Source organism: Ictidomys tridecemlineatus, chromosome 16 (assembly GCF_052094955.1).
Source record: "Ictidomys tridecemlineatus isolate mIctTri1 chromosome 16, mIctTri1.hap1, whole genome shotgun sequence".
In the NCBI taxonomy this organism is placed as follows: domain Eukaryota; kingdom Metazoa; phylum Chordata; class Mammalia; order Rodentia; family Sciuridae; genus Ictidomys; species Ictidomys tridecemlineatus.
The window spans coordinates 17522192-17534315 of NC_135492.1; the positions used below are offsets into that span (position 1 = coordinate 17522192).

The 12124-nt window shown below is 36.6% G+C and overlaps 1 protein-coding gene across 1 annotated transcript in view; it reads left to right on the forward strand.

The window, feature by feature from the left end:
• Positions 1-4689: 4689 nt before the first annotated feature.
• The window catches only part of LOC144371223 (uncharacterized), a 33276-nt gene continuing 25841 nt past the window's right edge, over positions 4690-12124 (forward strand). Inside the window, exon 1 of the mRNA XM_078033645.1 lies at positions 4690-4913. Coding sequence (XP_077889771.1) covers positions 4690-4913 — 224 coding nt within the window. The remainder of the gene's footprint in view (positions 4914-12124) is intronic.

Here is a 12124-nt window from a genome sequence, read left to right on the forward strand (position 1 = left end):
TCTGACCCAGAATTTCTAGGTGATTCTACATCTTTTCATTTGGGATATGCCTCAATAAACATGGGCATCCAGGTATCAGATGAAGGTTTCATTCTTGTTCATTACATACTCCCATGTGAGATACCTGAATCAATAGGTAATTCAATTTTAGTATTATTTAGTTGAGATACAAAAGACTTAACCAAAGCCTCATGTGCTTGGCAAACATTTGACCATTAGACTATATCACAGTGCCTTATTTATTATTATTATTATTATTATTATTATTATTATTAATTTATTTTGAGAGAGTGTTACATTAAGTTTCTTTAACCTCACAGCAGATTCAGGATCCTCCTACTGTAGTCTCCCAAGTTGCCTACTTTACAGGCATTTATCACCATTTCTGGCTTCCAGCATATTTCTTTTTTATTGGAATCAGGATTTTGCCCTCTTTGACCTTGAATTTGCACAAGTTGGCCTTAAACTTGTAATCCTCTCCTTTAGCTTCTTAAATGTATGGGATTAGTTGTGTGCCATGATCCAAGCTATTGTTAGTTTTTTGAGAAATACGCACAGTTTTTCATATCAGCTACCCAATTTACTTGCACACACCCGTGCCTAAGTGTTGATTTTTTTTTACATCCACATCGTGTTTGTCACTTTTCTAATTTATCCATTCTTACTGGGATGTGATGCACATGCAAGGCAAGCACTCTACCTACTGAGTTATTTCCCCAGTCTTCCTCATTGTATTTTTTATTTGCATTTTCCTGAAGGCTACTTTTATTGAATATTTTTCTTCATGTTTGCTGGAACTTTTTGTTTCTTTTGAAAAACTGTCTACTTCGTTTGCCCACTTGAATGGCATTACTTAGTTTTTGATTGTTTGTTTGGTGTTATGATTATTTTTGTTCTTTACATATTCTAAATATGAAGATTGTATCAAACACATACTGGGCAAAGATTTTCTCCCATTTTATAAGGATTTCCTCCCCCCTTTTTTCTTTGCTGTTCATCAACTTTTTAGTTTAATGGAATTTTTAATCTTTACTTTTTTGTGATTTCAAAATTCTGTCCAAAACATTTGTTATCCTTACAAGAGTCTTAAATTTCTTTGCCCTGTTTATTTTGTAGTTTCACAGTCAGGTCTTTTACCACTTTTGAATTTATTTTGAACAGGGTGAGGAATAGGGATCCAGTTTCTTTGAGTACTGAAAGTTTATAATGAGCTTTAAATTTGGGATGTGTGAGTCTCCCAATTTTGTTCTTTATATTTTTATTGAAAACAGACAAACAAACAAACAAACTGTATTTGGTATTTGAGGTTGACTGAACTTCCATATTCACTTTAGGCTTATTATTACATCTTTTTCAAAAATGACATGTGGGAATTTTGGTAAGGTTTACATTGATATGTAAATCAATTTGCATTTTACCATTTCAGCAACATTAATCTTATCAATAAATAGTCAATGCCTATTTATTCTTTTAAACATTTTCTATAGTATTTTCTGCTTACAAGACATATTTGTTAATTTTTTGCTATGTATTTAATATTTGATACTACCATAAATGGAATGTTTTAAAGTAATTTTGCTTTTAATATTTATTGTTCAGCTACAAAAATTATATTGATTGGTGCTATATCCTGCACAAATGCTGAACTTTTTTATTTAAATCATTCTTTCATAGAGACCTTAGGATTTAATTTACACAAAGCTATCTATCTGTTTTTAGAGTTAGATATAATTTGATAGTTTCACTTCACATTTCTAATATAAAATTTTGTTGTTGTTGGGTACCAGGGATTGAACTCCAGAGCCCTTGACTCCCGAGCCACATCCCCAGCCCTATTTTGTATTTTATTTAGAGACAGGGTCTCACTGAGTTGCTCAGCACCTTGCTTTTGCTGAGGCTGGCTTTGATCTTCCTGCCTCAGCCTCCCAAGTCACTGGGATACAGGTGTAAACCAACCATGCTCAGCTCTGATATGGATGTTACTATTGTGTTTTTTTACTGATTCATACTCTTATTAAGTCTTTTGAGATTTTCTATGTCTAAGTCAGTTTTGATGGATGTTATTTAAAAATTTGTTCATATTTAGTTTTCATATTTTGCCCTTAAATTTTTCTCATTGTTTTGTGGAGTCTGTTTTTATTGTCTCACTTTTTTTGATATTTATTAACTTGAGTACTCTCTCTCTCTCTCTCTCTTTGCTTGGTTAATTGAACAATCAATTTTGTAAATGTTTTGAACAATCAAGTTTGTTTTCTTAATTCTTTTGTCTATTTGTTTTATGCTTGCTCTATTCTTTATTAAAATTTATTTTCTGCAATTTGATTACAGCTTGCTTCTCTTTGTCTAGTACTGTGTAAATTTAGGTTTTTGTTTGGGCAGTTTTTCTTTTATAATGTAGGACTTTGTGGTTATGAATTTTCTTCTGAGGGATACTTTAGCTGCATCTCATCAGTTTTGGCATGGTTGCTTTCATTTTCATGTTTGATTTTTATTTTTATCTATTTAAACTAGTTTTTATTTTTTTCTTTTTCTTCTTCCTAAAGAGTTCACTGTCTAATTGCTACATGTTTGTAAATTTTTAAATGTTTTGTTTTATTAACTTTAGTTCATTGTAGTTACAAAAGATACTTGTCCTAATTTCAGTGCTTTTAAATTTATTGATATTTTTATGGATTTAAAATGGGAAGTCCTGCACAATGTTTCCTACACACTGGAGTAAAATGTGTACTCTACTCTTTCGGGCAGAATATTCTATGTAGTCCTGGAGATTTAGGTTTAAACTTGGGAAGTATTGCAGCTCTCCAAGGTGCATTAAATTGCCCAAGGCACATGACCTCTAAAAGTTACTAGGTGATATTCATTGGATGTGACCTAGTTTAAAACTAGCCACTGCAGATTTGTGTCCTTTGTTTCAGATTGCAAAGGGAGATTCTTCTCTACCTTGTCATCAACTTTGGCAGAAGAAAGGATTGCCATAACAAAAGTTGAATCTGCAAGGATTACTACACAGCTTACTAGAATTAATCCACAAGAGCCTATATATTGATTAACATTTCCCACTGTTCATACTCCTACAGGAGCAATATGGCAATAATTGGGAATTATTGAGTGGCCTTGCCTACCTTATTCTCCTCAAAAGTCATCAACTCCATACCGTGACTTTATTGCTCAGTTAGTTACTAAAGGAAGAAGACGAGTTTTGCAGAGTTGGGTCATAGCCTAATATTAATGTTGGCCCTTTTTCTACTCAAGAGCATGATTGGCTTTGGCAATCTTCTAATACTTAGCAGATAGCTTGTGCAAATTTCCCTGGCCAAATGGAAAGCCATTACCTTCATGAGAAAATTATTCAGTTTACTCTTTACATTTATTTTCCCCAAAATTGTATGTGCTTAACCAATAGTTGGAGAACTAACAGTATTTGCTGATGGATTGAGTTCAGGAAAAGCAGGTTTCTATAGCCATGTTTATACAGAGATAATACAGACAGCATATACTTCTGCAGAATGAGCAGAAATTTAAGCTCTCATTTGGGCTTTAATTCGTTTTGCAAATTAGTCAATCCATATTTATTCTGATAGTTTATATTGCAGTTGGAGTCACAAAAAATATTAAAACATTAACTACTGGGAACACACCATTGCAAGAGTGTTTCAGACCTTATAAAAGACAATTCAAATGTGTCACCATCCATGTTTCATTCGCCATATAAGGGCACATTCTAATATTCCAGGTCCTTTAGAATCAGATAATAATAAGATTGATAAACTTATTGCCATTTGTGAATAAATGTCTTTATATGATTTTGCAAAAGCCTCACATTCTTTACATCATCAGAATGCTTCTAGTTTACATAAAAAATTAATATTCCTGGGGAAAAACTTGTCAAATTCTACATCAAATCTCACAATATTTTATACACATTTTATCTTCACCAACTAGGTTTAATCCCATGGTTTATGACCAAATCAGTTATAGCAAATGGATGTAACTCACATCGTTCAATTTGGCAAACAGTGTTAAGTTCATGTTATTGTTGATACTTACTCTAGATTTATATTTGCCACTGCCTGTGTAAGAGAAAATACTCAGCATGTTATTGCTCACTGTCTAGCTACTTTTGCAGCATTAGGATGTCCTTTTACAGATTGAAATTGATAATACACTAGCTTATACTAATTTTTCTTTTCAGCAGTTTTGCCATCAATTTTGTATTGATCATAAAAATGGTATTCCCCATAAGCCTCAGGGTCAAGCCATTGTAGAATGAGCTCATTTATCTATTAAGCTACAATTACAAGGTCTCACAAAATAATCTTAATCATGCTTTGTTCTAATTTTTTTTAATTGTGACTCTGAAAGTAACACTGCAGCCAAAGGACTCATTTCTTCTACTGCAGCTGGTCCCTTGAGCCAAGGTTTGTGGAAAGATTTACAAACATAATAACAGAAAGGATCAGATCCAGTGATAATGGGGGGTAGAGGTCATGCTTGTGTTTTCCCAGAAGGTGCCTCTCATCCTATTGTGGTACCTGATTGTGCTATCGAACATGGAGGACCTAGAACCGAGGTTCAGATACTGAAGATTGATCCAGAGATGTCAGCCGTGATCTCCAGCAGGAAGTTAGAGCTACAAAGGAAGAAGAGGATGAAGAAGGCCCTGAGAGACTGAATGTTGAAACTACCATCATGGAGGCAACTGTAGAATCTAGCGCTATAGCCTCAACAGATACTTTGACACAAGGAGGAACGAACTCTGCAGCAACAATGTTTGTGGCCATGTTAGCTCTGTTGAGCTGTCCAGTAAATGGGGTCCAGGGAGAAACCAATTGGACATATTTCCAGACCCACCTTTGGTACACCCCGTGGTGTGGACCAGAGAATCCATCCCAGAATTTACGAATGATACTCATGTACTGTGTGGTTTTACAGATAACTCGGATTACACCCAACACTGTGACTGGATTTAGTTATACTGGTTACAGTGGACAACTACGTATATATTAATCCCATGATAAGCATGCTGGCTATCTCAGGGTATCTTCTGAAAAAATACAGCATATCTGGGGTCTAGGAAAGCCAATCGTACTGGACCCTGGTACTGTAAGCAATATGTCCAAACAGTTATTAAAATGTGACTTTCTCATAAAAAGCTAATCATTGTCACAGAATGTCTGCCAATACCTTACTGTCCTAATCATTCTGCAATAGAATTTGGCACCTTTCCTAAATGGATAGACTGTGCAGATGTCTTGCCAGTGCAACAAAAAGGTTCTAGAAATAGTGGATATATTTTAGGCTGGTCTCCAAGAATTGACAAAATCAAGCACATAAGGATGCATGATCCCTGGAGGTTTTGTTCGTAATATCCTAACCTTCACTGAAGGCGGTATCCAAAAAGATGTTTGGTGCTTAATTGCAGCCTCAGATTTTCTATATTACACTGACAGCCCTATGCCTGAGTTTGTAGGCAGGGGGTGTAAAGAGGCTTCCTGGTATGGCCTGCCAGCTCTGTTCAATCTCCTTATATTTTAATTACTGGAAATGTGAGAGTTAAAAGAAAGGATGATAAATATCTTGTAGCCTGTAAAAAGTGCAATTTACCTAATTGCATCACTAGATATAACAAAGGGGAAAGGAACATTAATTCTTCACCAATCTTCCTTCGTCTTACTACCGGTCAACATTTTAGAGCCATTACATGCTGACCCTGGTGTTGAGGTTTTACAATAGACGCATGCTCAGGTGACATGTCTTAAGCGAGCTCTTGGACTTATATTTCTTGGTTATATTTTTTATAATTTAATTTAATTTAATTCATCATTTCTATGGTTACAGCCTCAGTAGCTAGATCTCAGAACATTCAACATGCAAATTTTCTTAATAATTTGGCTCAAAATACTTCCAAAATACTACCTATATGTCTTTGGTTCAAAAAGCCCTCAATAATCATAAATATGATGAAAATATAGAAACTAAATTGAATGCCTTAGAAACTACTGTCATAAATATTGGTAATGAGCTTTCTGCTCTCAACATTAAGGAAAGGCTTAAATTCCATCTGACTATGAAGATCTGTGTTGCTGCAGCCAAATATAAGCTTTCCTAATGGGATTAGGAAAAGTTTAAATCATCTAATGGGTATTTGGCATAGCAAATAATAGTAGCCTGGATCTTATAGAGTTACAACACAACATCCAGGATATTCAAAAAAGCAAAATTGAGCTTATGGATCCTACCTCTCAAACTGGAAATACTTCAAGAATGGAATGGCCTTAACCCTGGAAACACGCTGAAACACTCTGCATGGTATATTATTGGAATGAGGTGTTTGCTCCTAGTTCTTTTTTGTATTGTGATAATAGGTTGCCACACTATCAGATCAAAAATCCAGGAACTTGAAATAACAGCTCATCATTTTCTTTTGCAAAGTAAAAAGGGGGAATATGCAGAGTGCCACCCATTAATTACTTGAGGGTCTTCTCTGGGTATGGAGCCATGAAGAATTAGGTCTTACCTTGGAAACTATCCACATCCCCCCAGAGTGCACTAGATTGCCCAAAGCACATGACCCTCTTGTAGCTCCAGAGTTGGGCATAACACATTGGGAACTGCAAAGCCCACCTTCTACCTTACTTGGCAAAGAACATTCTATGGAAAACCTTTGATATTCCCTGATATAAATAAAGCAAACAGAGGCTCCATTTTGCTCTTTTGAGTGTGGAAGCTTCATCGCTAAGATCAGCTAGCCCACCCCATCCCCGCTTTTAAAATTACTTTCTGTATTTTGTGGGTTATTCCCCCTGCTTTACCTTTCTTAGCTTTTATTTTGCAGCCAGACCATTCCACCAAGAGGAACTCTATTTATACCACCTGCAGTTTTAAATTCATGATCCTTTTGCCTCAGCTTCCCGAGTCACTGAACTACTGTGGTGGGCTCTTGATTGCTATTTTTATATATTTTTTAATATATAATTTTTATTCTCATCCTGTCTTTGTCTTAGAATCTAAAGTGAATCTGACGTAGACAGCAGAATAATTTTATTTGGTTCCAGGTCTTATGCCCAAGGGTGTGGCTACATCCCCAGCCACTTTTTAATATTATTATATTTTATTTTCAGACACTGTTACACTAAGTTGCTGAAGCCAGCATCTAATTTGTGATACCCTAGCCTCAGTCTCACAAGTAGGTTAGCGACAGCATTGCACCACTGTGCCCACATGATGATGAATTACACAGGCTCTCCATTAGTCATTAAATTTGCCGTCAAACTTGCAATCCTCTTACCTCAGCCTCCTGAGTTTCTAGAGTCCCAGATGTGTGCTGCATGCCTAACTTGATCAATATGTTTTCTAAAATTGGAACAAATTGGATTTATATGCAGTAATAGTCATGAAAAAAGTAATAGTAATGAACCAAATGCTTCTTCTATGTCGCCACTTGTTTTCTACCTGTATGTTTTTGGTTCATCAATTTTTACATTATTGCCTATTAATGATTCATTTTTCTTCTGTATCATTTTTATTTTATTTTCTTCTTTTGGCACATGGTTTAGTTTTTTCTTAGTGATTGTGCTGGGAACTCTAACATCTTAAATTTATGACAATCAGTTTTTATGCATGACAAATTAGTTTCAATAGTATAGAAAATTTTTGCTGATCTTACAGATTTGTCCCTCAGAATTGGTTTCTATCTTTGTCATAGACTATAACTTCATGCATCGTGTGTCTTCTATGGCTTGGAAATCATTTGTCAACAAACAAGCTTAGGTTTTGGATACTTGGTCCTCTTTATGGTAGCACTGAGGCAGGGGAACCTTACAAATGTGCTGTCTACTGGGTGTTAATTCAGTCATTGGGGACACCACCCTCAGGAGGAATGGACACTAGTCTCTTGGAATGAGTTTTTGAGAAAACGAGTTGTTATGAAAACTCAAGACTGCCCCTCTCTGCTCTTTGGCTTGTATTGGTCCATAGTATTTTTCCTCTTCCACTTGGCCCCACTCTGATGACAGCCACCATGCTGGAATAGAGCAAAGTGGGTACTCCCCAGAAGCCAAGTGGATGGCATGCCTTTATCTTGGACTCTAAAATTCTGTCCTAAATGACTTTTTATTCACAAACTACACATCCTTAAGTAGTTCCTGATAGCAATGAAAAATGGAGTCTTGTAATCATTAAACATCAATGTTTGTTTGGTTCTAAGTGTTATTTTTATGTTATAAGTGTTATTTTTGTGTTCTAAGTGTTACTTTTGCACTCATTTATTCTTAATTGTTTTTAATTTTATTTTTTAAAATACACTACAGTTCAATTCTTATTACACATATAGAGTACAATTTTTTACACTTATATTTTTAAAACACATAGAAAAGAGTTAGAAACTAAATATTCCATGACACTGGCTATATTTAGCTACCATATTGAGCTACTGAGCTATATCTACCACTATTTCTCATTATTTTATGTTGGCTCAAGGTTCTGTCTTTTTTCATTTTCTTTATCCTTGATGGCTCTATTGGCATTTCTGGAAGAGTTGTTTACTCACTGCAAACCTTTCCTTGTACAAATCTCCCCTTTATCTTTCAAAGCACAGTTTTGCAAGATATAAAATTATTGATTTTTTATAAAAACAAGTTCCATCATGTCCTCCCGCTGTCTTCCAGCTTCTTAGATTCTCTAGGGAAACCCACTAATGCTGTCTTGTACCTGAACAACTGTTTCTCTCTGACCACTCACGAGATTGCCTCTTGGTATTTGTTTTACAGAAATTGGACTATCATAGTTCCACTTATCTATGGTTTCCCTTTCTGTAAGCTATAGACAATTCCAGAATGAGCAACTCATGAGTTTTAAATTGCAAAGTGTTCTGAGGAGCATGATGCAATCTCACCCCACCCCACCCCAGCCCTCCAGGGGCAGGAGCCTCTGCCTTCTCCAGCAGTTTCCCAGGTGATATACTGTTTTTGGATACCTTCCTGTTAGTTTCTAGTTGCCATCTTTGTTGAGAGACTGACTGTCATGATAGTTCTTCACTTGTGTAGAAGAGAACATCTCTCCAATTACTCATGCACCACATTCTGTTTATGCCCATGTTGTATGTTAGCACTTGGAGCCTAAGAATAACAGACATACCTTGACCCTCTCCTAATGGAAAACATGATTTCCCATGAGACTCTGACCCAAGAAGTTGAGATGTGTTTAATAAGTTTAGAACGAACACCTTTCACAAATAACCCCAAGAAAAAGTGCCAGTGACTAGGAAGTCAATTCTACTTCGTTGTAATGCTAAAATGTCCACCAGGAAGGAAGTTGAACCTCCTTTCCATAGTATATGGTTGAAAGGCAAAGTGTCCTTTAAGAATGGCTCATGTGTCAACAAGGCAGTCTGGTGTATGCTTAACAATCAGGATTGAACCTAATTTCATCTGACAACACAAGGTAACCTCTCCCCCCAGTGCCACTATGATCTGAGGGATGAGGTATCAGTTCCTGGACATAACAAGGAGCCAGTGGAGGTCCTTGTTCTCTTCAAAAGAAAAATGCTGTAGTCATCATTCATGGAAGAATTTAAGCCTCATTCTCATAAAATATAATGTATGCAGAAGCACATATTTTTTGTGATCCTGGGCTATCATGGTCAATTCTGCTCATTATTTATTTAATTATTTTTGGCACCAGGGATTGAACCCAGGGCTGCTTAACCACTGAGGCCAATCCTCAACACCCTCCCTTTAAAAATATATACTTTATTTAGAGACAGGGTCTCACTGGGTTGCTTAGTCCTGATTAAGTTCTGAGGCTGACTTTGAACTCATTATCTTTCTGCCTCAGCTTCCCAAGTTGCTGGGATTTTGGGCATGCAATGTTATGCCTGGCTAAGTTAATTTTTTTAATGATAAAAATAATGATTGTTTCAATGATTAGGGTTGAAGTCAAGAAGTGAGAGAGAAGTTGTTTTTGATTTTTTTTCCCACCAGTTTAAGCAAGAGCCAGTAAGGGTCCGTGCCAGTGCTGGATGAGAGAGAGTTGTAGAAAAACTTCAATGTGAATGATTGCAAGTAATAGAATAGATAGCTTTGACTCCTTGTCCTTGACCAAGGACAAGGAGTCAAAGCCACTTCAAAGTTCTTGGTGACAAAATGTGAGAACCCAGATTAAAAAAAAGTTTGTGGGAGGAGAAAAGTGAAGACTGATTTCAGCAGTGGAAATGTCTTGCAGTTTTCATTAATCATAGGTGGGTGACTGGTTCCAGGCCAGCAATTCCCAAAGCATTGCCAAGTGCATCAATTTATGTATACAGTTTGCAGACAGCCTGCTCACCTCCTCCTATAATTTAAATGATCTCTGGGTTACTAGTACAATTTGCTACAGGGCTGGGGCTGGGGATCAGTGGCAGAGTGCTCACCTAGCACTTGTGAGGCACTGGGTTTGATCCTCAGCAACACCTGGAAATAAATAAATAGAAAAAAGTTATTCTGTCCATATACAACTTAAAATATTTTTTAAAAAAACTGGTACAAAGTAACCACTATGTAAGTAGCCATTATGCCATTGTCGTTACTTGGGAGAAAATCTGTACATTTACTTGGTACATAAGCAATTCATTTTCAAATCCTTCCCATCCACCAGGGTTTGAGAACTTGGGTGCAGAATCCATGCATATGGCCACAGGTATGGATGGGCAGATTGTCTAAAAAAGGCTTAGAAATATGTTGTAACAATTCCAATAACATCTGTACCAGAGAGAGAGGCAAGTAGAGGGGCAGAGATGACACCTGGGAAAGCAGGGGGTGACAGGTGGAGCCATGGGTGGCGAGGTGGCAAAGAGGACAGGCAGAACCTCTGGGGACACATAGGCATGGGAAGATGTTGAGACCTGGAAACACTGAATGCTTGGGGAGGCAGACAGAGAAAAAAGATGTCACCGTTAATATAATAAAAAATGGGGACAGAATAGATTTAGAAGCTCAGAAAGTTTTGACCTTCAAACCCCTCCTCCATTCCAGAAGATTGCATTCCCCTTTCTGAGCAGAATGCACAGTGGGGTTATTTGTTTTGTTTTTGTTTTATGTTTTTTTTAGAAAACTGATAAAATGTTCTCTGGTTTTGAAAGATGATTTATGGCCCATGAATAAAAGTTTTTTTGAGTTTCTGGTCACACAATATTGGTCTCTACTTTTTTCCATTTTTGATGAATATTTAACAACTGGCCTACCAGTGGATACGAAATTTATATGCCCATTATTGTATTATTAAAATGCAAAATTATTATGGAACTCTATGGGGTGATACATAATTGGTTCTCGTTAATGCAGCTCATGCCTGCCTTGATCGATTGATCTATCTATCTATCTATCTATCTAATCTATCTATCTATCTATCTATCTATCTATCTATCTATCTATCTATCTACCTATGTATCTATCTTTTCAGTGCTCGTGGTAGCTCTACCACTCAGCTGCATACTGATAGAGACAGGTAGCATGCATATGTGATTGATGGGATCATGCAGATCAGGGAGTCATTTTATAAACCTGCCCTCTGTGCAGACCCCCACTTTTCTTTTAGAAACGTAATTTACCTAGAGCCCTTCCTGGGTCACGTCCATGTGCTAGGTTCTATTCCTCAGCCAACAACCTGTGATTTATGTGAGCAATACAGGTATCTCTACCAGTGAGAATGCAAATTACGCTGGTGGGGACAAGTTCTGGGACACTTTTACAGACTAGATTCCAGAACATAAGAAGATAGGATGATTGCACCTAACCACCAAATATGTAAGAACCATTTCAGACAAGCATGGGCCAAAGTGACCTAGAGTTTTCTTGGATCTTTGGCATGTCAACTTCCTGTTCCTGTCACTAGTGTGCACCTGCTAACTACTATTTCAGACACATCCCTCACTTTATCTGGTATTAGTTTATTTAAAGACATAGGGAAGGGAAGAAAGGATACTCTCAAGCTGGAGTGTCCGCTCTGATAGTATGTTGTGCCCTATTTTCCTACTGGTCCCAGAAAAGGTCAACTTGTCAGTGCAGAGCAAGATGACTTGAGAGTTGCATTTATATATTTAGAATATCATATTAAACTTTTCATAATAAGTTTTTTCTACTGATTTTTA